Below are 22,664 nucleotides of genomic sequence, written 5' to 3'. Positions count from 1 at the left end.
ATTGTACTTATTTAGGAGGGGCTTTAGGAATCAGTGTCACCCTGTAACTTGCACACTTGCATTGTGTGTGTTTATTTTTTTAAGTTAAATTTATTTAAATTACAAATCAGTCATGTTTCCACAAAAACAAAATTCTTTTTTTTTTTTTTATCTGGTCCCCCTAGCAACAAGTGGCCATTGGAAAAACTAAACAAATGTGTGTAGACATTTTGCCTCTGTGTATTTTAGCTTTGCTGAAGAGGGACACAGCACCGGGATAAAAGAAAAAGCATGACATGCTGTCAACAGCTACATGGGCACTACAGAAGAGACCATGTAAGAGATCTTATTGCAGCAAGTGACGTTTAATGGAACCTTATCTGTAATCATTTCAAATCACAGCTAGCTTTGTTTTCACACAAAGCGTGGCTCATGTCTGATTGGACCAGGCATGACATGGTTAGCCTTGAATTGCTGTCTGTCTGAGTGGTGTCCAAATAACAACGTGGGCTTTATAGGTAATTGGGAAAGTTTTTGGAGAAAACCTGGTCTTGTTAGGAGAGCGAGCATCCATTCCACTTTGGATGGAGCAGCTCTCATTTCTAGAAATATGGCCAAATTTATTAACCCCCCATCCCCACCAAAACGTGACTATCCAGGATTGAGACCATGAAGCAGAGTTGCAGTCTTACACACCACACTGTACCTTCTCTCCTCCTGCCATCCCCCCAAATCCCCATCATCATAGAGACTTTGTCTGCTGCCAGACCACCAAAAAACAAACCAAAAACCAACAAAAATTTAATTTATCAAAATTCACAAAAAAAGAACAATATAACATCCTCAAATGCACCATAGTTGAATGTGGATGAGTAAACATTAGGTCTCTCTCTTCTAAGTCCCTTTTGGTAAATAATTTAATAATTGATCCATATACTGATTTATTCTGCCTTACAGAAACTTGTTTAGAGCAGGATAAATATGCTAGTTTGAATGAATCAATGCCCCTGGGTCACAGTAACTGTCAGAATGCTCGAAGCACAGGTCGAGGAGGAGGAGTAGCAGCAATCTTCCACCCCAGCTTATTAGTCAACCATAGACCCAGACAGAGTTTTAATTCATTTGAAAGCCTGACTCTTAGCCTTGTATAGCCTGATTGGAAAATTCAAAAATTTTATTTGTTATTATCTATTATCCACCTGCCCCTTACTCAGAGTTTTTATCTGATTTAGTGCTCAGTTCAAGTAATTGTGGGTGGAATAGTGGGTATGTGCTCCCCTTGCAACCGGAGGGCTGCTGGTTCAAGTCCCCGTCTGAGTGCATGCTGTCATTGTGTCCCTGAGCAAGACACTTAACCCACATTGCCCAAGAGTGAATGTGGTTGGAGGGGCCGTAGGTGCCAATTGGCAGCCACACTTCTGTCAGACTACCCCAGGGCAGCTGTGGCTACATTAGTAGCTTACCACCACCATGTATAATTGGGGTGTGCATGAATTGTTAAGTGTCTTTGAGTACTTTGAAAAGCGCTATCTAATAATGCTTTGAAATGCATTATTAGATAAGATAATTATGATTGTAGATATCAGGGTTATAATAGTTTTGGATTTTACATTATAGTTTAGGTTCAGTTAGTTTTTTCTTTTTTTTGTCTAATTCAGTTAGTTTTAATTAGTTTTCAGAGTATTTTTTCTCGTTTTTATTAGTTTTTATTTTTGTTTCATGCTTAGTTTTAGTTTAGTTTCAGTTAGTTTCAGTATTAGTTTTAGTATTTTCATACCTAATCAGGTGCAAGATTCAAGGCGCAAAAGTGACTATTGTGTAATGAAAACTTGAAAAAAGATACTGTTTAAAGAAATATATTCAACAACCACCTGTTCAGAAGACATGCTAAATGTGTGTAATATTAAGGACACACATGAGCATCAACAGGGAGAAACAAAGAAAAACTCCCAAAATTCCCAAACTCAATAAATTCTACAATAAACTCCACAATAAAGTTCAGCATCATTGCAGCAGATTAACAACACCTACATGTGGTGTTTGACAAAAACAAACTCTTTGAAGGAGTCAAAGCTCAAATCCAGCTGCATCCTGATGTTCTCACCACCTGAAGCTGCTTCTCTTTTGGAGCTAGCTTGTTAGATGCTGCTAATTAAACTTGCAGGGTCTTTGTACACAACCTACGGAAGTGTCCGACCTCATGCCCACATTTATGCTTGTGTAGCTGTTGTGTGTGTTAATTACCTTGTGGTCGTGTGCAGGTGTTTTATATGTGGTGCAGGCTGGGACTTCTTTTTTGGTCCTCGCTCTTTGTGCTCAGTTTATCGGCTGCAAACATATTTGTCCCTGTTTTTTTTCACTTTCTTCATTCCTTCACGTCCATTTCGATAGTTTCAGCAGTCTCCTACCAGGAATTTGCTGACAGTTGTGAGTCCTTATATTTATGCTTTGATTATTATTCCTGATTGTTATTCTCTCACTGATAAAGTAGCCGGAAACGCAAAAGGACGCAACAGTTTGAGGTGGACTTTGATGTTGCTGGTTTTTCCTGACTGAGAGGTGTTCCGCACATTTTTCATCATCCACAACAAGACTTTCGATTCTATCTGTGCTCTTGTACTCAAAGAACCTCCATACGGGACTCTGCCGCTTTCTCGGCAGACCGCAGCCATTACTTTGCGGACCAGCGCGGTGAGCGCACGCGCATGCGCACTCACACAGTTGTCCTGTGGCGCTCCCAGCTGAAACTCGGAGAGCGGAAAAAATGATTTCATATCAATCCACAAGGCTTAAAAAAAAAAAAAAAAAAAAAAAAAAAAAAAACAAGTAAATGAAAGTCAGTTTATAAATAATTTCAGTTAGTTTTAGTTAGTTTTGTAAACTCACAATTCAGTTTTAATTAGTTATCGTTTTTTCCTTTTAATTATAGTTTTTATTTATTTCAGGTAACGACAATGTTTTTTTCAATTTAAGTTTTCGTTATTTCGTTCGTTTTCGTTAACTATAATAACCCTGGTAGATATAGATGCTGATGTGTAGACACTGCATTTAAGCTATTATTAGATTCAGTTGGCTTCTCTCACCCACCACTTTAATCATACTCAAGCTTGTCCTAACATATGGCATAGAAATTGAAGACTTAACAGTATCTGATCTTTCTTAATAACATTTACATTTACTTTAATGGATTACACAGCAGTGGGGAATGCATTTTATTATAGTAGAAGTATTTCTGAAAGTGCTGTAACTAAGTTAAAGTAAGATCTTCATTTAGCCTGGAAAAAGTTTATTGCTCTATAAAAAAGTCCTCCGTGAAGCTAAGACATCTTACCATTCATAACTGATTGAAGAAAATAAGAACAACCCCAGGTTTCTTTTCAACACTTTCAGGTACTGCGTTTGAATCATTTTTAATTCAATTTAATTCAATTTTATTTATATAGCGCCAAATCACAACAAACAGTTGCCTCAAGGCGCTTTGTATTGTGGGTAAAGACCCTACAATAATACAGAGAAAACCCAACAGTCAAAACGACCCCCTATGAGCAAGCACTTGGCGACAGTGGGAAGGAAAAACTCCCTTTTAACAGGAAGAAACCTCCAGCAGAACCAGGCTCAGGGAGGGGCAGTCATCTGCCATGACTGGTTGGGCTGAGGGGAAAGAGACAGGAAAAAAGACATGCTGTGGAAGAGAGCTGGAGATTAATAACAATCAATGTTTGTGGGGTGGAGTATAAACAAAGTAAATAAGGTGAATGAAAAGAAACAGTGCATTATGGGAACCCCCCCCCCCCAGCAGCCTAGGCCTATAGCAGCATAACTAAAGGGTGGTCCAGGGTCATTTATCTAACAGACTCCATTTTGTTCATGTAAGTGGGGAGCCTTCTTCTCACATTAAGGTTAATTATGGAGTTCCCCAGGGCTCTGTGCTAGGACCAATTGTATTTACGTTATGCATCTTGAGCTATAGTAGCTACACCCACCCCCATGACCCTTAATTGGATAAGCAGATGAGAGTGGATGGATGAAACTTGAAAGAAGATTACAAAAGATATAATATTTATATAATAATAATGAGGTGTCACAAATACTTAAATAACATAAATACAGGATTGTAACAGTTTCTAGGTCAGAAAAACACATGTTTATCCCACAAATCAGCTATCTTGTCAGTAAAAATCCTTTTAAATAGTTACAAAGCCTCCTCTCTTCTTTAAAGAAAAAGTGCAAACTTTGACATTGCTAGCCTGCCTGAGCATGTTGGCTTATACCATATTGTCACCTTCCTAAAATAATAGCTTAAATCTTTTTTTTTTTTTTTTCCCGTTCAGGGTTTTTTCCATTTAAATCATCATATTTTCAGTGTTTGGCTCAGTACTTTGTGTTTTCTGAAAACCTGAAAAATGGTTTTAGGCGATTATTCTGAGATGCTGTGAAAAAAATACAATTCAAATGTACAAAAATATACTGGTATAAAGTACAAACTCAGGATGAATATGATCTGAGAGTGCTTAAATGAGTATTTCCACTTTGCACCCATAGAAAAACCCAATAGATGTTCTTCATCCTTGCTGCACATGTAAAATTCATTGAGCTGGTCAGTTGATCAGGCATGCTTACAGTAGTCCCATTCAGTGTTAAAAAAAAATCAGCGTTAAAGTTTCCATGTATCAAAATTTAAAGTGCTCCAAAAAACAGGCCTGATGTGAGCAAAATGAGTAAGTTGGATCGTATTTGTAACACTTTAAGATACTGTTCAGACAATAGTCTGTAGTCTTCTTGCAGGCACTGGGGGCATGTGGTACCTGAGATTTTTCCAAAAGTTTCCTTTTGAATGTAATTCTGAGAGTTTGTGCGTTCCAAAAAAGTGCTTGTTCCATTTCAGAGCTCCTTGTTTCCTCTTAATATAACGCAGAGATTCTGGCAAGTGACTATAATCCACTGGACCACCTAGCAGAAAAGAAAAGAATGTTAACCAGATATGAAAACAAGTCCAGAGATTTACACATACACTTTACTCAGTGCTAAGATATAGAAGCATTAAATGGATAAATGGATGTACCGAGTTGGCTTACTTTCTAAAACATGGAGCTGACTGTGATGCCTGCAAAGCATTATCCATGGCTACATGGGGCTAGAATGTGAGGTCATTTAAGTAATGACTGGCCACATGGTATTTATGTGGCCAGAGTAATTAAAAGGACAAAGAATCAGTGTTTTCTTACCAATTTCGACCAGAATTACTCTGAGGTCATTCTTGGTCAAAGCATCATAAAGACCAATTTTCTGCTCATACCACAGCTGGCTTTGGTTGTCATGTAAGGAAGTTGTTCCCTCTGTCTTTCCCTCAGATGACAAGATGATAATCAGTCTGCGGCATTGTTGCATTATACCAGCAGTTGTCTCATGCATTGCTGTAAGAGATTCATGACCACAAACAAAACTGTAGGTTAAAACTCTTTATCTGCAAAATGAAAACAGCCCGTTTCCACCGCACAACCTATGTTTTTAGGCATATGTCTGACTTGGAGGCAGCCATGTCTTCTCAAGGTCTTACTTTTATTCATTTAGGTATCACCACAAAACATGATGTGCCTAACATGATGTGCCTATACCTTTACATAACTACACTGATGAGTCATTCTTCATTTCTGACTCTGAATTTCTTTCTTACAAACAGTACTTAAACCTCCGTTTACAATATAAATTTTGTAAGTCAACCAGTTTTGCCTGCATTTGTAAAATTAAAGACCCTTGTATGATCAATACAAACATAAAAGAAATTAACTATAACAATAAAAAGAAAGAAAAGAGAGAGAAAAAAGACCACTCTACATAACTGGTAGAGATCTTTCAAATTGGGTGGTTTCCTGCTTTCAAGTAAAAGAGCCCCAGATGATGATGCTTGACAGTTTGAAAGCCTAACCTTTACTCCTCCATACACATCTCTTGTCATTGTGGCCAAATAGCTCAATCTTTGTCTTCTCCAACCATCAAACTTTTTTCCAGAAGGCATTTGACTTCTTCAATATTCATTTGAGCTTGACAGTGTAGATTTTAGAGCGGGGGCTTCTTTCTTGGTTTGCAACCACTCAGTTTATGATGAGTGACGCTGGTGGTCCAGCAGTTTCCAGATCACAGCAGACTTGAGTCTTGGTGGTTCCTGGGATGTTTCTGAGCATCCTAACCAATTTTCTTTCATCTGAGGGTGACAGTTTGGGTCTTCTTCCAGATTTTGGCAATGTGGTGACACATCTGAATAACTTGTACTTATGTACAGTTACAGTTATGAAACTGATGCTCCATGAAATCTAAAGTTTAGAAATGGCTCCAAGAGACCTTCCCAACTTGTGTAAATCTACAGTTCTTAGATCTTCTCTGAGTTCTGAGTGATGTCACAAATCCTTTTTATACCGGTAGGGAGAAACTACCAGCTATAGTCAGTCATGATCACTAATGAGAAGTTAACAGGCCTTGGTCTTGGTCAAGTTATAAGACATTCAGCACCACTTATTAAAAGATTCAATTTGAAATGTATACACTTGAGCCTGTGTGGATTAAAGAAAATAACTAAAATATCCAAAATAAATTCCCACTTGTGCACCGATTCTTGTTTTTTTTAAATCATTTAAAGACGTATTCTGTATAACCGTTCCTCCCTGAAAAAGATGTTCAAAGAAATCACTAAAAGCTCAAAATTATTATCACATTCATTCCCATGATGAGTGCATATAAACTCCTGAATAGAGCTGTATATAGTTTTTCCAGACATATGCCTAATGCAGGGCTCTTCAACTCCAGGCCTCGAGAGCCCCTGTCCTGCAGCTTTTAGATGTGTCCCTGATTCAACACACCTGAATCAAATGGCTGAATTACCTCCTCAGTATGCAGTCAAGTTCTCCAGAGTCCTGCTAATGACTTCTATGTTTGACTCAGGTGTGTTGAAGCAGAGACACATCTAAAAGCAGCAGGACAGGGGCTCTCGAGGCCTGGAGTTGAAGAGCTGTGGCCTAAGGTATAGAATAATGGATCTGAAGTGACATCAGTTCCTAAGATGTGTTTAATCTCTTTTTGAGCTCTTTTGATAAATTAAGTGACTTTGGACAATCCCAAAATATATATGTTTAACCCCCCTAACCAATCCACAGCCATTCCAGCAAAATTATTTATTATTTAAAATTTATTTCCCACTTAATTCCTTCTAGGTTGTACTATTTGGTATTGTTTAGTCCCTGCTTTAAATGTTTTTTCCCATTTTTTTCCATCTGCCATAATTGTTTCCATCTCTCATTTAACTTTTACTTCCATATTATTCAATTATATTGTTGGATTTTTGGTGCAGACATTTGTGTATTTTTAATATTATACCTTATTTTGTTTCATCTTTTATAAACAGAGGCTGCTTTTAGCTGATCTCACAGGGGGTCGCCACAGCAGGTGGATGACAACACCAAAGGGGATTTGTGACATTAATAATACTTTAGATGGCTCTTTACACACACACACACACACACACACATGCATTCATAGAAGTTTTTTAAGGTAATGGCACAGTTGTAAAACATTTATAAAAATCAGGAACTTACAAATCAAATGTCTGTCTCAGTTGTTCAAAAATGTTTTTAGTTTGTCCCTTAAACAGTTGTGCAGTGTACACATTACTGTATATTTCCATTTGTTATATCCTACTGGCTCCATAACAGATTTATTGTTATCCTTGTGGCTCTGCAAATACAGTTTGACAGTTTTAATTACCCCCTCACTGCTGTCCATATTTTCAATGCCACCTCACTGTTAATCTCAACTTTCTTCTGTTCCTTTTTAGCTAAAAAATGGAAGATCTTCCAGAAGCACATTCTGACATGCATTCTGTCTAATTAATAAAATCCTAAAATCATAGCTCTACGTTTTGCTTCCCAGTTGAAGTATTTTAAGTTAGGTACATTTAGCCCTGCTTTGTCTTCTGGACAGAGGAGTGCCTTATATTTAATTCTTAGTCTTTGCCATAAGAATCCTATGGCAATATGATTTTGTCTAATAGTTTGAAAGTGGAAGTCTTAATCTCTGTTATTAATTTCAAGTCGTTTTCCTATGAGTAACTGAGATGTGAGAGGAGTAATAAAGATACAAAAGTATCTGAATCCTTTAGTAGTCCATTTAAAATACTGTGGGGATATTTTTTACTACTTTCATTTATCATCTATGCTTCTCTTACTGCCATCAGAGGCCATTCAATATTTTGTACTGTATGCTGGGTGGGTCTTTCCCACTGGTAGCAGCCTTACACATTGCGTCATATGCTGGACGGGACTTTCCCCACCCACAGTAGTGGGGCATCTACTGTATCATTCCATACTGTGTACTGTGAGGGCCACTCATCCACTGCCAGGGAACTCATTTATTATCTCAATATTTTATTCTACTTTCCCCATGGCTAATTACAGGCCCTGCTCCTAGGGGCCTCTGATGGGTCAGTGCTACTTTCATCTATTATCATTACATGTATGGGAATATATCTACTCTTCACCTATGTTATTTGTATTGTCACTATTTTTATTTTTATTACTTACACTGATACAATTTTATATTCTTTATGGCCTTCATACTGTGCATGGAGTCATTATTCTCGTGTTTTGGATACCATGCGTCACTTTTATGGCCTGTGCAAAGTAAGAGGAAGCCCCCCTTACACACGCCAATGTATAGAGTGCTTTATGTTCTCGGGGTCACTGGGGTGAGGGTGAGGGTGAGACCTGTTAGATCTTGGGTGTGCGTTTGAGGCTTTTGGAGAGTTGCCAGAGTGAGCGCTGTTCCTCATGACACCTCTAACACTATGTTATACTTCAGCAGTGTTTTATGACAGGTACATTCCTAAAATGGAGTTCTGTAGGCCCCCACCCTCGCACTCTCCTGGCCAGGAGGGGGTAGAGATAAGACTTGGCTAAGTGGAGTGGTACTAAGGGTGTTATCCTAGCAGATGTTTGAGTAGAAATGTTCATCATTTGTGATACCTGTCTGAACTGTCATAAACCAAAAGGTACCCCTCTGATGTGTACGTCTTGAACATGTGACTTTAGAGTGAGCGTAGTTTAACCAAAAGACAACTGGTTGGGGTTCAAGTTTCATGGGCTGAGACTTTATGTAAATTAGGAGGGGTCAAAGGCAAGTGGGCAGTTATCATGTTTAGGATATAAAATGTTTGCCACTCTTTGTCTCACCTCACGTCTCTGTGTACTCTTCTCTTTCCTGTCCTCTCTTTTCCTTTCCTGTTTCTGCATCTTTCTCTGTCTCTGTGTTTCATTCTTCTCCTCGCTTCTTTTCTTTCTTCTTCTTCTCTGTGTGTGTGCGTGTATCTCAGTCTCAAATATGTTACTGTCTGTGTTTTGGTTTTTGCCTGTGTTGTGTGTAACTAATATGTCTAATAAACAGCCTGCACCGGAACCTGCTCATCCCAGTGAGTTTTTGGATATTTTGGGTTTAATTGGGTTTGAATCTTTGGCCAAAAGGAACATGAAGACCCTAAGGAAATGTCACCAACAATACACCTAGTTCTACTGGACATTTAGCTGAAAGCATCATAGCCACTGATTTAGATTCATCGGTTATGTATCTGATGTCTTAATTTCACAAAAGCTGTGAACAACAGTTTGTTACAGTTAGCAGTGCACAGGATTTGGACATTTTGCCATCTCTTGGGGCTTCAAGAATAACCCAAACAATCACACTGTTTATGCAGGTAGAGACATGTCTTTCTGCAGGAATATCTGCATAATACATACATATTAGGAATATCTGCTTCTTACCTTCTCCAGGGCAGTCATCCCGTCCTCTGATAAACAGGGCATAACCATATTGTTCCTCCAGCTTCTCAGGTAGGATCTGCATGGCAAAGCTCGCCACCTCGTCTGAACTCATGGTGTTATAATGGAGGAAACTCACATAGGCATCATAGAGCTTCCCATCTGGAACTGAAGAGAAGAGACACAGTCATTGTTTGTGTATATACCATTTGATCCTTTTTATATGTCAAGCAACATTCAGCTTTCAGCCAAAGCTATTTTTATTGTTATAGTTATGCAATAAGGCTTAGTAGTATCTGATCAGATGGCAGCACACAAAAACTTCAGTTCACCTCATGAGGGTCTTACCTTGTTGTTTGGGAAAATGTGCCAACAGATTCCTGTAGGCTAATATCAGGTGTACTCTGAAGAAGAAGAAGCAAGCAGCCAAGACCAGAACAGCCAGGGACGCAGAGAGGCAGAGAGCCAAACTCATGTAGAAGGAACTGTGGTTAGCTGGAGAGAGAAAGAACACAAATGTAAGGCAAGTCTCTCAGAAGACTGTGATTCCTGAACACATATACACTCCTGATCAAAATCTTAAGACCAGTTAAAAAATTGCAAGAATTTGCATTTTGCACTATTGGATCTTAAGAAGGTTCTAAGTAGTCTCTGGAGCTTGAAAAAGGCGACTGGACTTCTTTTTGTTTCTTGAAGACGTTTCACCTCTCATCCGAAAGGCTTCTTCAGTTCTCAACCAAATGGTGGAGAGACCCAGGTATTTAAACCCCTGTGGGCGTAGTCCCATGGAGGTGGTTATGACCCTCTATTGATCATGTGCGTGAACACATGTGCCCAGGTGTGAAGAGGGCGTGGGTCATATTTAATCAGTGGTTTCAGTTGAAAACAATTTAGGACTCCGCTCCATTGTTTCCTGTGGCCTATTGAGGTCACTGGAACAAAGGTGTGAATGGGGGTTGAGACGTCTGGGAAGGGAGCTCAGGACAGCACTGTAAGCGGGGGAAAGTTGGTGACGTAATCCACCTCCTCTGTTCAATGATGGTTGTTCACAGTGGACATAGATGGAGTGAAAGAAGCCCATGGCTTCTTTCACTCCATCACTGGAGTCTCGCTTCTTCTTCTGTCCTGAGCTCCCTTCCCAGACGTCTCAACCCCCATTCACACCTTTGTTCCAGTGACCTCAATAGGCCACAGGAAACAATGGAGCGGAGTCCTAAATTGGTTTCAACTGAAACCACTGATTAAATATGACCCACGCCCTCTTCACACCTGGGCACATGTGTTCAAGCACATGATCAATAGAGGGTCATAACCACCTCCAGGGGACTACGCCCACAGGGGTTTAAATACCTGGGTCTCTCCACCATTTGGTTGAGAACTGAAGAAGCCTTTCGGATGAGAGGTGAAACGTCTTCAAGAAAAAAAAAGAAGTCCAGTCGCCTTTTTCAAGCTCCAGAGACTACTATGACCTGGATGACTGAGAATCTACACAGACATAAGGTTCTAAGTAGAGCTTCACAATGCTAAAAGAAGAAATCGGCGCAAAAGACAAAAACTTTAGAGCAGGGAATTTATTGAAAACTGTATTTACACTCAAAAGTGATTTTTTTTTCAGCTGATCAAAAGTTTAAGACCATAACTACATATACATAATTATTGTAGAGTCTTTACCCACAATACAAAGCGCCTTGAGGCGACAGCTTGTTGTGATTTGGCGCTATATAAATAAAATTGAATTGAATTGAACTCAAAAAAACCCGAAAACCCCCTTAAAACAGAAATCAAAGTGTCAAAAAAAGGACTCAGTAATGAGTAGCTCCACCATTCTTGTTGATCACTTCAAACAATCGTTTAGGCATGCTTGATGCCAATGTTTCCAGGAGGCTAGTGGGAACGTTGCTCCAAGTGTTGACGATGGCTTTACGAAGGGCATCCACTGTCTGGAACGGATGTCCATTTTTGTAAACTTCCCTTGCCATCCATCCCCAAATGTTCTCAATCGGATTTAGATCAGGGGAACATGCAGGATGGTCCAAACGAGTGATGTTATTCTCCTGGAAGAAGCCCTTTGTCAGGCGGGCATTGTGAACTGCAGCATTGTCCTGTTGAAAAACCCAGTCATTACCACACAGACGAGGGCACTTCCCTCCCAGATGCCGGCTGATGGTTGTTGGACTGCAGTCAGCACCAGTAATGGCCTTAATTTGGGAAGAGGATCGTCCCGTGTCTTGACGGACAGCGATGAAATTGTTTTGGGTCTACCACTTGACTTTTTTGTTCCATAACCCTCGGGCTCATTTAAAAAATGCTAAATGACTGTCTTACTGCATCCAACCTCAGCAGCGATGGCACGTTATGAGAGGCCTTGCTTATGCAGCTCAACAATCCTACCACGTTCAAAGTCAGTGAGCTTTTTTCCTTTTGCCATCAGGAGGTCTTTACAGTGTAAAGACTTGACAGAAAATGACATGGAAGCTTTTGGCTTTTAAAGGCTGTGGTCTTAAACTTTTGATCAGCTGAACAAATTGTGTTTTGAGTGTAAATACAGTTTTCAAAACATTCCCTGCTCAAAAATTTTTGTCTTTTGCGTCGATTTCTTCTTTTAGCATTGTGAAGCTCTACTTAGAACCTTCTTAAGATCCAATAGTGCAAAATGCAAATTCTTGCAATTTTTTTAACAGGTCTTAAGATTTTGATCAGAAGTGTTTGTGTGTGTGTGTGTGTGTGTGTGTATATATATATATATATATATATATATATATATATATATATATATATATATATATATATATATATATATATGTGTGTGTGTGTGTGTCTGTGTGTCTGTGTGTGTGTGAATAGTACCTTCTTTAAGCTTTATCATGCTGGTTTGTTCTCCTGCTAGGCTGTCTAAATGGCACTCAAATGGGACATTCAGGAACTTGCCATGAACTTTAGGAATAGACAGAATAGACAGTGCGTACACTTTGCCTCCTTCATGAATACTAAAGGGGACAGAACCAGTCAGTAAATCAGTTACATCTATAATCAGGGCATCAAGGGATAAATTGAAGAAGTGTTTGTGTTTTTGTTCAGCTACGTTTACAACATTTAGAATCTGTTACTCAGATACAAAGTGCTGTTTCCCAATGTTGTTTAATGCCTGACACACTGTGTCGATTTGATTTCATCTCAGTGCAGTCTAATGCAGTGGAATAGCACCATCTATGTCTCGCCCAAGCATGACAGAAAACTCACATTTTCTCGGACTCACTGATCTCCTTGATGTCCTCAATGTAATTGTTGTCAAAAGTCCAGTACATGAGAGTCTCATTATCCTCACTGAAGCCTATGTAGGCTAAACACTGCAGCTCCGCTCTCAAACCTGGGCATCAGTGAGATTAAAAAACACAGAAGCTGTCACTCTACACTTCCTGTTTTTATAAAAGAAAACAAGTACTGTCGCCTGAAATGCACTTTAAGATCACTGAAACTGATTACAGAAATATGAGAAACTTTTGAAAATGCTTCTGACTAATTTTGTCCATTGATGACAGGGGCTGATTGCCAGGGTTTTAACCTCCTGAGACCTGAGCTCCTGTTTACATTTTTTATTTCTTTTAGATTTTTGTGATTGATGGACCGGATACATATAACAATCTTCCTCTTTAAACAGGAAATTGTATTTTGTTACATGGTTGTTACATACTTTTCTATTATAAAAATGTCCTCAGATGGTCATTATGGGTTTATTTCATAGCATATCACAACAAAGTCAGCATGGCTTTACAAAGTATAATGCAGTATTGAACATAATGAGGTACCAGGTGCAGCAAAGCCAAAATGTAATGTTCCTCTATATGGACGCAGGTCTCAGGAGGCTGAAGGATTTTATTGTTGGCCTTGTCAAATGTAAAGATCGTAAAGAAACACTTTGATAAAGATGTCAACAAACTGATAGTTCTGTTTTGTGATCAGTTCTGAGATCAATGTCAGTGGTGAAGGTGTAAATGACTATATGATATTTAAAAGTGTTTCTAATCTTTTTCCACACCATTAACATTCATTCTAATCCAGTTTAATGCATGAACACCACCCACTACACCTTAAATTAAGCATAACTTAAATGGCTTTGCATTTTGGAAAGAGCTGTTGTATTGAGTATACCGGTGGCTCCCAAAGTCAAGAATGCTGCGGCCCACTTTAAAACCAGAAAATCCCTTTGTGGCCCCACTCCCTCTCCTTCCTGGCAAGAGGCCTATCTTCACTCTCATCAAAGTACAAGAGAAAGTGATGTATTTCCTTGAAAATGTGATTAAAATAACATAAACAACACAGCCTGTTGGCTATAAATTGTTAATACTACCCAGTCATATGTAAAGTGCTAATGCCGATATGTGACCCACTCGTCAACTTTGCAGCCCACCAGGGGGTGGGCCATGGCAGTGTGTGTTACTTGCCTACTTTAACTGTGATCTCTTGCTCTTCGGGGGTCACCAGCTGGGGCCCTACAAAAATTCGCTCATGGGTGTCTACAAAAAAAACCGACATAATAAATAAATAACGAATAAACATAAAGTGCCACAGAAAACGAGTACAACAGATATTCAGGTCCATAAGTCTTTGAACAGTGAAACATGTTGAGGGGGTGTATGTGTGTCTCTGTCTGTTTTTTTTTTTTTTTTTAATATTACAGCAAAACTACCACTCTGATTCATACCAAATTTGTACGAAAGATGGCCAGTGACCCCCTAGATCACTTGATTTAATTTTTGCCATAATTGGGTCAAGGTCATCTGTCAGGATTTTCAGAAAATCTTGTGAATGCAATAACTCGAGAACGATGCCACCTAGGATGTTCAAATTCACACCATAGCATGCATCTACTAAAAATCTTGGACAAGTTCAAATCTCGGCGACCTTGACCTCGAGTTATGGTCAAGGGAAAATTATGGGCATGGACAATAGACTCTATGCGTTACGTCAGTGATTCAATGTTTGGAGAGTGACACGTTTGTGAGACAGACAATGTCCAAATCAGCCTGCCGGGAGTGGGGTTTGCCTCTGCACCTGAGCATCTATTTCATTAAACAATCAAGATGTGATTGAATTGCCAACTATCGGCTGTAATTGAAGGGGTTAACAAAATTTTAGCTGTTTAGGAATTCCTGTCATTTTTATTCATAGCCACACAAAAGCAAGTCTGATAAACAGTTCCATGACCAGATGAGGCCTGTTGCCTCATTATTGCATGACAAACTAAGCCGATAAAGAAGATCTGGAGCTGAGTACAAGTAGCCAACTTGCATTTGGTTTCACTGGAACTCTTGAAATCCAAAGCAATGTCAGTACAAGTGAAGGAAGTCATCTGGTATTCCTAAAAAAGAAGGAGTGTGCTGGCCAGCTCAGAAGCAACAAAAGACCACAAAAGAAATTAAAGTGCATGGCTGAATATTCGTTCTGGTGTTAATAAAGACACCCTTCACAACAATTAACCACAGTTATAAAAGAATGTAAATACAGAGGGTTTACCAAACTGTAATACAAAGATTACAGCTCAAATAATACGGTCTCTTTCAATGAAAGAAAAGAAAAATCACACATATACACACACACAGGCAAAGTGTAAACAAAGTGCCGGGGTGTTACTGACTCAGTCACACAATCTTAAAGAATCACGATGCTTCAGATAATATGAATAATGTCAATAATAATTAAGACATGCACCGTGATTACAGAAACAAAACAGAATAATTATGCGCTGTTAGAACTAAATGTTCAATGTCAGACGAGTGCATACCATCTTTAACAGTCAACAGGATGCTGCGCGAAGCGTTATATTTCCTGCCATTCAAGCTAACGTCTATCAGACAGGTGTATTTCCCGTTATCCTCCTCTGAAGCTTGAGGAAGCCTCATGTTGCCTTGTTTATCCACAGAGATGGGCTCCCCTTGCCGCTGAACAGGACTGCAGTCCTGCACACAGAAACACACGCTGTAGTTATTTTTCTCAGAGCCACAAAGAGCTTCTAAGAGATGTTTCAGAACCACAAGACAAGAATCAAAAGCCAGGCTCATCCGCTAATGGGGTAAATAATCTGACACACATTTATCTCTGATATGCGCAGGAGTGAGCAGGCATATCAGTGCAGTAAAGCACATGGAGGTTTTTGTACCTTCATCCATCGTACACTCAGTTTGCTATTCAGTCTGAAGATTTCATTCTGTTTGCAGGGAAGGCTTTCGCTGACTCCCTTTGTGATGGATATATTCTCGACTGTTTCGGGGCATTCTTCACTGGATACTGACACCCAAAATCTTAGCCTCAGCAATAACGCTCCTGACTGATTCCTGAAGAGAAGGAAATCCAGATATACACTCACTCTTATTGGTTTGATACTTTTACTGGATCAATAACACATATTTGGAAATGGCCACACAGCTACGCAGTTTGTGTGTGTGTGTGTGTGTGTGTGTGTGTGTGTGTGTGTGTGTGTGTGTGTGTGTGTGTGTGTGTGTGTGCCTATCCACATTTATAAATATCCTAACAGAATGGAACTGTTAGGATCATATGAAGTCATATTAATGAAGTCACAGAGATGTTTTTATACCTTTTCTCACAGGTGTAAGGTCCATTATGGGATATCTGGGCAGGCAGGAACCACAGTAACTTGTCCCTGACTTCCACTCCGGCGGGCAGGTTCTGACTTTCACCCTCCCCTCTGCTCCAGATCACATTGTCATGAGCCTTAGCTGTGTAGCACTTCAGCAGAAATAAATGGCCAGCACTCACACGGAAGGTGTCAACGTCCCCTCTGTGGTCTGTACATTTAATTGCAAAAAGGAAATCGGGCATTTGGCATTCAGTGTCAGATGTTTTTATAAAAAGCACAGTATGAAATTTTGAATTGTCCTTGGAACAAATGGGTGGGCGCAGCCAGTGCTACACAAGCTCCTCCATTATTTATATACTTGGAAATGCTAACTCACTTTTTAACCTAAATTACAATGAACTCTTAGACTCCATATGGCAACAATTCAACAATAGAATTCAACAATTCAGATACTATGGATGCTAATGTGTTCATTTTATTAATGACTTGTTTCGGACAGAAAAAGTGTTACTACATTCATAAAGATAAACAACAGCAAAACACCAAAAACAGAAGACATCAAATATTACAGCAAAGACCAGAACAACTTGTCTTGTCCAAAGGATAACAATATCAAAATGGATTCCTGGATTTAGAAATGGGTGTCTGGTGGATGACACAGAGCAAACATTTGGTAAGACTGACTAATGCAAGCTGTTAACTTCTATTGTTGCAAACTGTCATGAGGAAACACTGGGAAGGGCTGTGCACTTTCATACAGGTGAGCACCGATATGCTCCACCACCACTGCATTGGTAAACTTAAAAGTAAGATGGACTTTTTGGCTTCTACAGTATAAACAGAACTAGGGCCGTTCCTGTTCATGCTTGCTTTCTTGTCCCTTAAGTGGTAAAGAAAAATCAGATTGATCTGATACTCTAAAAATAGGAAAAGAAAACAGATTTAAAAAATTTAAAAGACAGGTGTCCATATATATATATATATATATATATATATATATATATATATATATATATATATATATATATATATATATATATATATATATTGTGTATCTATTTACAAGCCATTTCACATGATTAATGCGATTCTTTGATAATAGTAATTTAAAGATCTGTTTGCTGAGCACACACTGTCAGATGTGCAGAGTGTGGCTCAGCAGATGCTCTGGCACCAGCAGCCTGCGGTGAGCAGTTAGATGCCAGTTTGCTCTGAAACGGTGTGCATCACGCTCTTCATTTTCTACAGGAATAAAACATTTGGTTTCAGATATTCAGACTACTAAAAAATATCTCAGCAACATCACTATTTCTGCATTTTTGTTTTTAGTCATCTTGAGCTTTAGCTATTTAAAAGGATGTTGCAGATATCTGTAATATCCTTTTTTTTCTCTTTTGAATCTAACTACATTCAGATTAGTCTGAATTGTCAGACGTCTTATTCAAGCTATCTAAAATACCATTCTGGCTAGCCACAGTGTCAGATATACAACGTTTGTGGTTAACAGGATCTTTACTGTGGTACAAATTTACCACGTGTGCTATCCTTTTTAGTCTTCATGTGCAGTTGAGAACCTACGACACAGTCTAAATGGACGGTCTCAGAAAGCATCACCTCAAGATAAGCCCACTGTGATCATGCAATGTACATTAATAACAATCCCACAGTGACAGAGGCGCTCATGTACTTATCACCACATGCGCTCTACAGCCTCCCACTTTCTAAAACGTCTGACAGACACCTGCTACATCATTTCACAGAACACTGTTTTTAAAATATGTCAAATTAATTTTGACATTTTACACTTGCCATAGACATTAAGTGTTTAAGCATTTGGTGTTAATGTAAACTGCAGATAATTTCACTCTCAGCGTTGGCATTTTTATTAAAAAAAGATTAAGGGATTTTCTTTTTTTTTTTTTAATGTAAGTGTTTCATTTTCAGCCTTTGGATTCGTTCTGAGCGGTTTAAAAATACGTCACGTTGGTCTTAATTTATGCGGTTTTATTTTTCCTGGATTGCTCAAGTTTGTGCCTCCTGAGCATAGGTTATTCAAGCAATGAGGAAGAGTCATGGTTGCCACTTCCTGCCAAAGCTGTAAATCCATTATCAGCAGAACACGTCAAACAGCAGAGACTTAACAGAACGAGCGTTTTTAGCCAGTTTGTTGCCACCAAAAGTGTCGCAATAGTAATAACTGTTTAATAAAGCGTTGAGGCAGTCACCGGCTGTGATGAAGCAAACGCCGATAATGAAAGTGTGTTACAGCCAGTTAACATCTAAGCCACCAAACATGAAGTGGCTGCTTATATTATCAACTGTTTCACACACACTGGAGTCCTGAGGTATCCACAAGCTTGCTGGAGCACTTAGTAAAACCTTCTGTTTCATGGCTACAGCAAGGAAGGTTAACGACAGGTGTCTCGCTTTCACCTGTAAAACTACACATTATTTGAAAAAGAACGCTTTTGAAATGGCCAAATTTGTCAAATCTAGAGAAAGCTAAGCTGTTGTGCGCTTTGCGGTTTTTCTAGATTCAGGCTTCTGTGCAAAATTGTTACTGATCAACTTTACTAATACTAATATTACTTTACTACTAACGTAATGCTGATGTCTCCAGAAGCTTCCTGGAGATCAACCCATCGAGGTTTGAGTAGAAACATTTAATGTCCTTGACCTATTTGTTGAGCAGAAGCAGCAGAATGAACCCACAAACATTACAGTGTTTTGCATGTTTAGTCACTTCATGTCGTGAGATGAAACCGCAGGTTTTTTCTTTCTGTTTCTGCAGGGTGTTGTATTTTCAGTGCATTCATTCACTGAAGATGCCCTAATGAACAGTTGAGGCAGCCACCTCAACTAAGCAAACCTTCCTAGCTGCCCTGTCCTATCAATGAATCTCCAACGAGGAACATGACAATGATGCAGGCTGCCAAAACAAAAGAGGACTGAATGAGAGCTTTGAATGTATTTTTTTCATGTTAGAGTTAAGTTAGTCTCATATCTTTGCCGTTGATCTGTTATCCGTTCTTTTATGGTAACTTTCAAGTTGAGATACATTTAAAAAATTTCAATATTCTGGTGTTGGTAAAGCTAAAGGAAACAGTTTGTCCTGTCTGGTAAAATTCAACAGTATTGCTCAACAGATTTTTCAAGTCATGTTTAAAGACTAAATAACCTGTTGAACTGGTTTTAAACAGTGTCCGTAAACACCACCGAGCTTGTGGAAAAAGCCTCTCAGCCAGCTGAAACAGTATCGTGTCTATAAAGTGCTCAGAAAAAATTTGATAATTAGTACTCACTGCGTGCCACAACAGATGCCAGAGACAACAGTGCAGTCAGCAAGGTGACCCGACCTGCCGCTGCCATTGTCCTCATCTGTGGGAATCAACAGATTGCATTTCAGTCCGGTGTGACTTTCCTGAGAATATGAGCCATGCTCTCTGCCAGACATACTCTCTGTAGTGTGTTCAGTTTCTTGACAAGGTTCCTGGAGGGGGTTATTCACGCAGCTTCATTAAAAGGGAAGTGAAAAATGGAGTGTTCTCGGCTATCACAAGGAAATCAGAGCCAAAACACTCCCAGCAGTCTGTCAGTAAAGTCCCAGGAAGTTCCACTAATTATTTTTTCTTGGTCAAAGGTTGGAAAAAAAAAAGGCTCGTCATTCCCTGTAACTCCCTGTTGATCTGACGCAATTCATGTGACTTTGTTATGTAGTACTTTTATTCTAAATTTGCCGTGTGGTATCCTACTCCAATGTTTATGTTGTAGCCTGAAGAAAATGATTTTGTCCTGCAGTGATAAGCCATATATAAAACGCTTTGCAATGACAGTCAATTTCTTAAGAAATGATTGGCACAGTTTTTTTTTTTTTTTTTAAATGAATGCCACAAAGTAAACACAACGCTGCTTTTAATGGGTACATTTTTGCCATTTTTGCCATTAAAGACTGGACTTATGTAATATATAAGCTCATTTAGAGTCAAATTAATCTACAGCACTTAATAGAGAATCAAAATGTCCAAAAATGTAATGCCTATTTATGGGCTTTCTGGGCTTTAAATAATGATGATGATAGTCTTATAAACAGTCATAGTTGTAAACTTTGCAGGAATTTTTCAAATGAGTAAACCCTACATGTCACCACTGCCATAATTAATATGAAAAGTTAAGGGTTTACACCATGAAAGGTCTTCAGTCCTTAGCTTGGCATGTGTTCTGCATGGCAGGTTTGTCTGCCTCTTACATTATTTCACAGTTTGCTCGGATATGTTTGCCGTGCTAACCTAACAAAACACAGAGAAGCAAATGAAAATTACACTTGCTGACCATTTACAATGCAACGGCTTAAATAAATAAATGTCCAAATACTTTTAAAGTACCAAAAAAAAAGCATGAAAGATTGAAAGACATATTAGTGAAGAAATGCACAGAGAAAACAAATACCTGAGTCAAACGAAGTCGATCTGAAACCAGCAGCCCACAATAAAATTCATAGACGCTAACACTAAGTATAAAAAAGATGCTGCTATCACAAACAGCGATCAAAACTCACCGATGATGACATGTGTCTGTAAAGTTACTGCAGTAAGAAGCACAAGAACAGGAACAGCTGTAGTTTTTTTGTGTTTTTTTTTTTTTTTTTAACTGTCCAGGATGAATTTTGAGACAAGACTGCTTCTCACTTACAGTACAATGACCTTGTAATGGGTTGGTGGGTTTTTCCATCCTCCTACTCCCGCTGTATGTTTCATTCTGTTCCACTAGCCGTGCTTCAAATTTCCTCTCAAAAAAAAAAAAAAAAAAAGCACCGCTGGTGTTTGTAGTACAGGTGCGACACAGTAATTCAACCACAGCTAAGAAGGGTTTCATGTAAAATATAGGTCACCTTCTGAGTGGTTCAGATATGAAACTGACAGTTGGATTTTGTAATGTACTGTCATTTAACAAACAGTGTACAGTTTCTGGGCATTTTCAAATGAAACATTTCCATAATACAGTAGCTCTTTTAAAATGAGCTTCCTTCCAAAAACAAACTTTCTTTGGTGACTTCACACATTTGGTTTGAACATAACCTCAATGCCAGCATTTATTAATATTCCTCTGACTGTGACCCTGTTTTAATGATCTTTTTAAAAAAAAATGAGGAAATGATGAGTTGTTTAAAGAGTGATAAAAGATTTCTCCAAGTTTGTGTTCAAACAGGGAGGAAGAGCCTTGCTGTCGTTTGCCGTCACAGCTCTGTTTCCGTCTATGTTGTCTCGATGTTTTCTTTTAAATGTTTTAACTCTTCCCTTTCATTGTTTTTTTCTGACACTGCAGTCTATGGGAGCCCTTAGAGTTATACTGTAAGCTGTAAAATGCGACACTTTGATTGAACTGCTGCAGTTGAACTACTTAAAGTCTGTTTCACTCTCATCTCTGTTCCCTTTTTGTCTGTGACCAGTGAGAGAGCCAGTAATGCATGTCAGGGCGTGCTGAAGGCCGACTGGTTGTAGACTAACTGGGAATAAACCAAAACACTACGAGACTTGACACACGTCAGAGTTGAACTTTGGTGGCCTTCAGCGCTTCTCAGTTGTGACTGCTGGGAGTGAAACTGGAAGCTGAGGCACAAGCTGAGAGTCCAATTACTGACTGAAAGCTGGAGGAAGACACTCAGATAAGCCTGTGCTTGATAGAGACTGAACCCCCTTAGTGTTTACAGGAAGCCGGTTGGTGAATGAATCCAAAGTAATATTTTACATGAACTGTTTCCCAATTAAAGGCCCTTTTGCCATCACAAGTGTGTGTATGGCATGTACCCCATGATTTTTTTACACCTTTCCTGTGATTTACCCACCACCTTCAGATTAAGTACCACTGGTCTAACGAGTGAAATGTCTTTACAGCCAATGAAACTGCCTCTCTTGCCAACTGAGACTTTTACCCTTTTTTAAATGAAAAACATCATAAATAAAAGATAACATTCATATGCAGCTGTTGTTTAAATTTTGGCTTCTTTTTTACTTCATGGGTTTAACTTTACAATATATGGTGCTCCTTATATATACTGGGAAACATTTTACAAGGCTCAAACCAAGACTGAAGGTTTTGGAATACTAATTTCTATAAGATATAGACAGAAACTGGAACCTATTTTGGCCAATTTTATAGTAAAAAACATACAAAAGGATGTTGTGGTGGTGGCGTATGTTTTCTTGAAGAGGAATGAAACAATGTTGAATCTGAAAACTAAAAACACTTTTAAAAATTATTTGCAAAATAGTCACACTTTACTAAACAAAATT

General features: G+C 38.9%; 1 protein-coding gene across 1 annotated transcript; it reads right to left on the bottom strand.

The window, feature by feature from the left end:
• Positions 1 to 4,041: 4,041 nt before the first annotated feature.
• il1rl2 (interleukin 1 receptor-like 2) lies at positions 4,042 to 19,970 on the bottom strand. The gene is made up of 12 exons (XM_030758494.1): positions 19,831 to 19,970; positions 19,677 to 19,752; positions 16,372 to 16,582; positions 15,937 to 16,111; positions 15,562 to 15,736; positions 14,222 to 14,293; positions 13,020 to 13,146; positions 12,627 to 12,766; positions 10,128 to 10,274; positions 9,783 to 9,947; positions 5,205 to 5,393; positions 4,042 to 4,929 (listed from the first exon to the last, which is right to left on the bottom strand). The coding sequence occupies exons 2-12, from the start codon at positions 19,750 to 19,752 to the stop codon at positions 4,736 to 4,738; spliced, it is 1,671 nt and encodes a 556-aa protein (XP_030614354.1). The 5' UTR covers positions 19,831 to 19,970; the 3' UTR covers positions 4,042 to 4,735.
• Positions 19,971 to 22,664: the final 2,694 nt, after the last annotated feature.

This window comes from Archocentrus centrarchus, chromosome 21 (genome assembly GCF_007364275.1).
Source record: "Archocentrus centrarchus isolate MPI-CPG fArcCen1 chromosome 21, fArcCen1, whole genome shotgun sequence".
Taxonomy (NCBI): domain Eukaryota; kingdom Metazoa; phylum Chordata; class Actinopteri; order Cichliformes; family Cichlidae; genus Archocentrus; species Archocentrus centrarchus.
The sequence above is the reverse complement of the archived record's forward strand: the minus strand, read 5'-3'. Positions and strand labels throughout refer to the sequence as shown.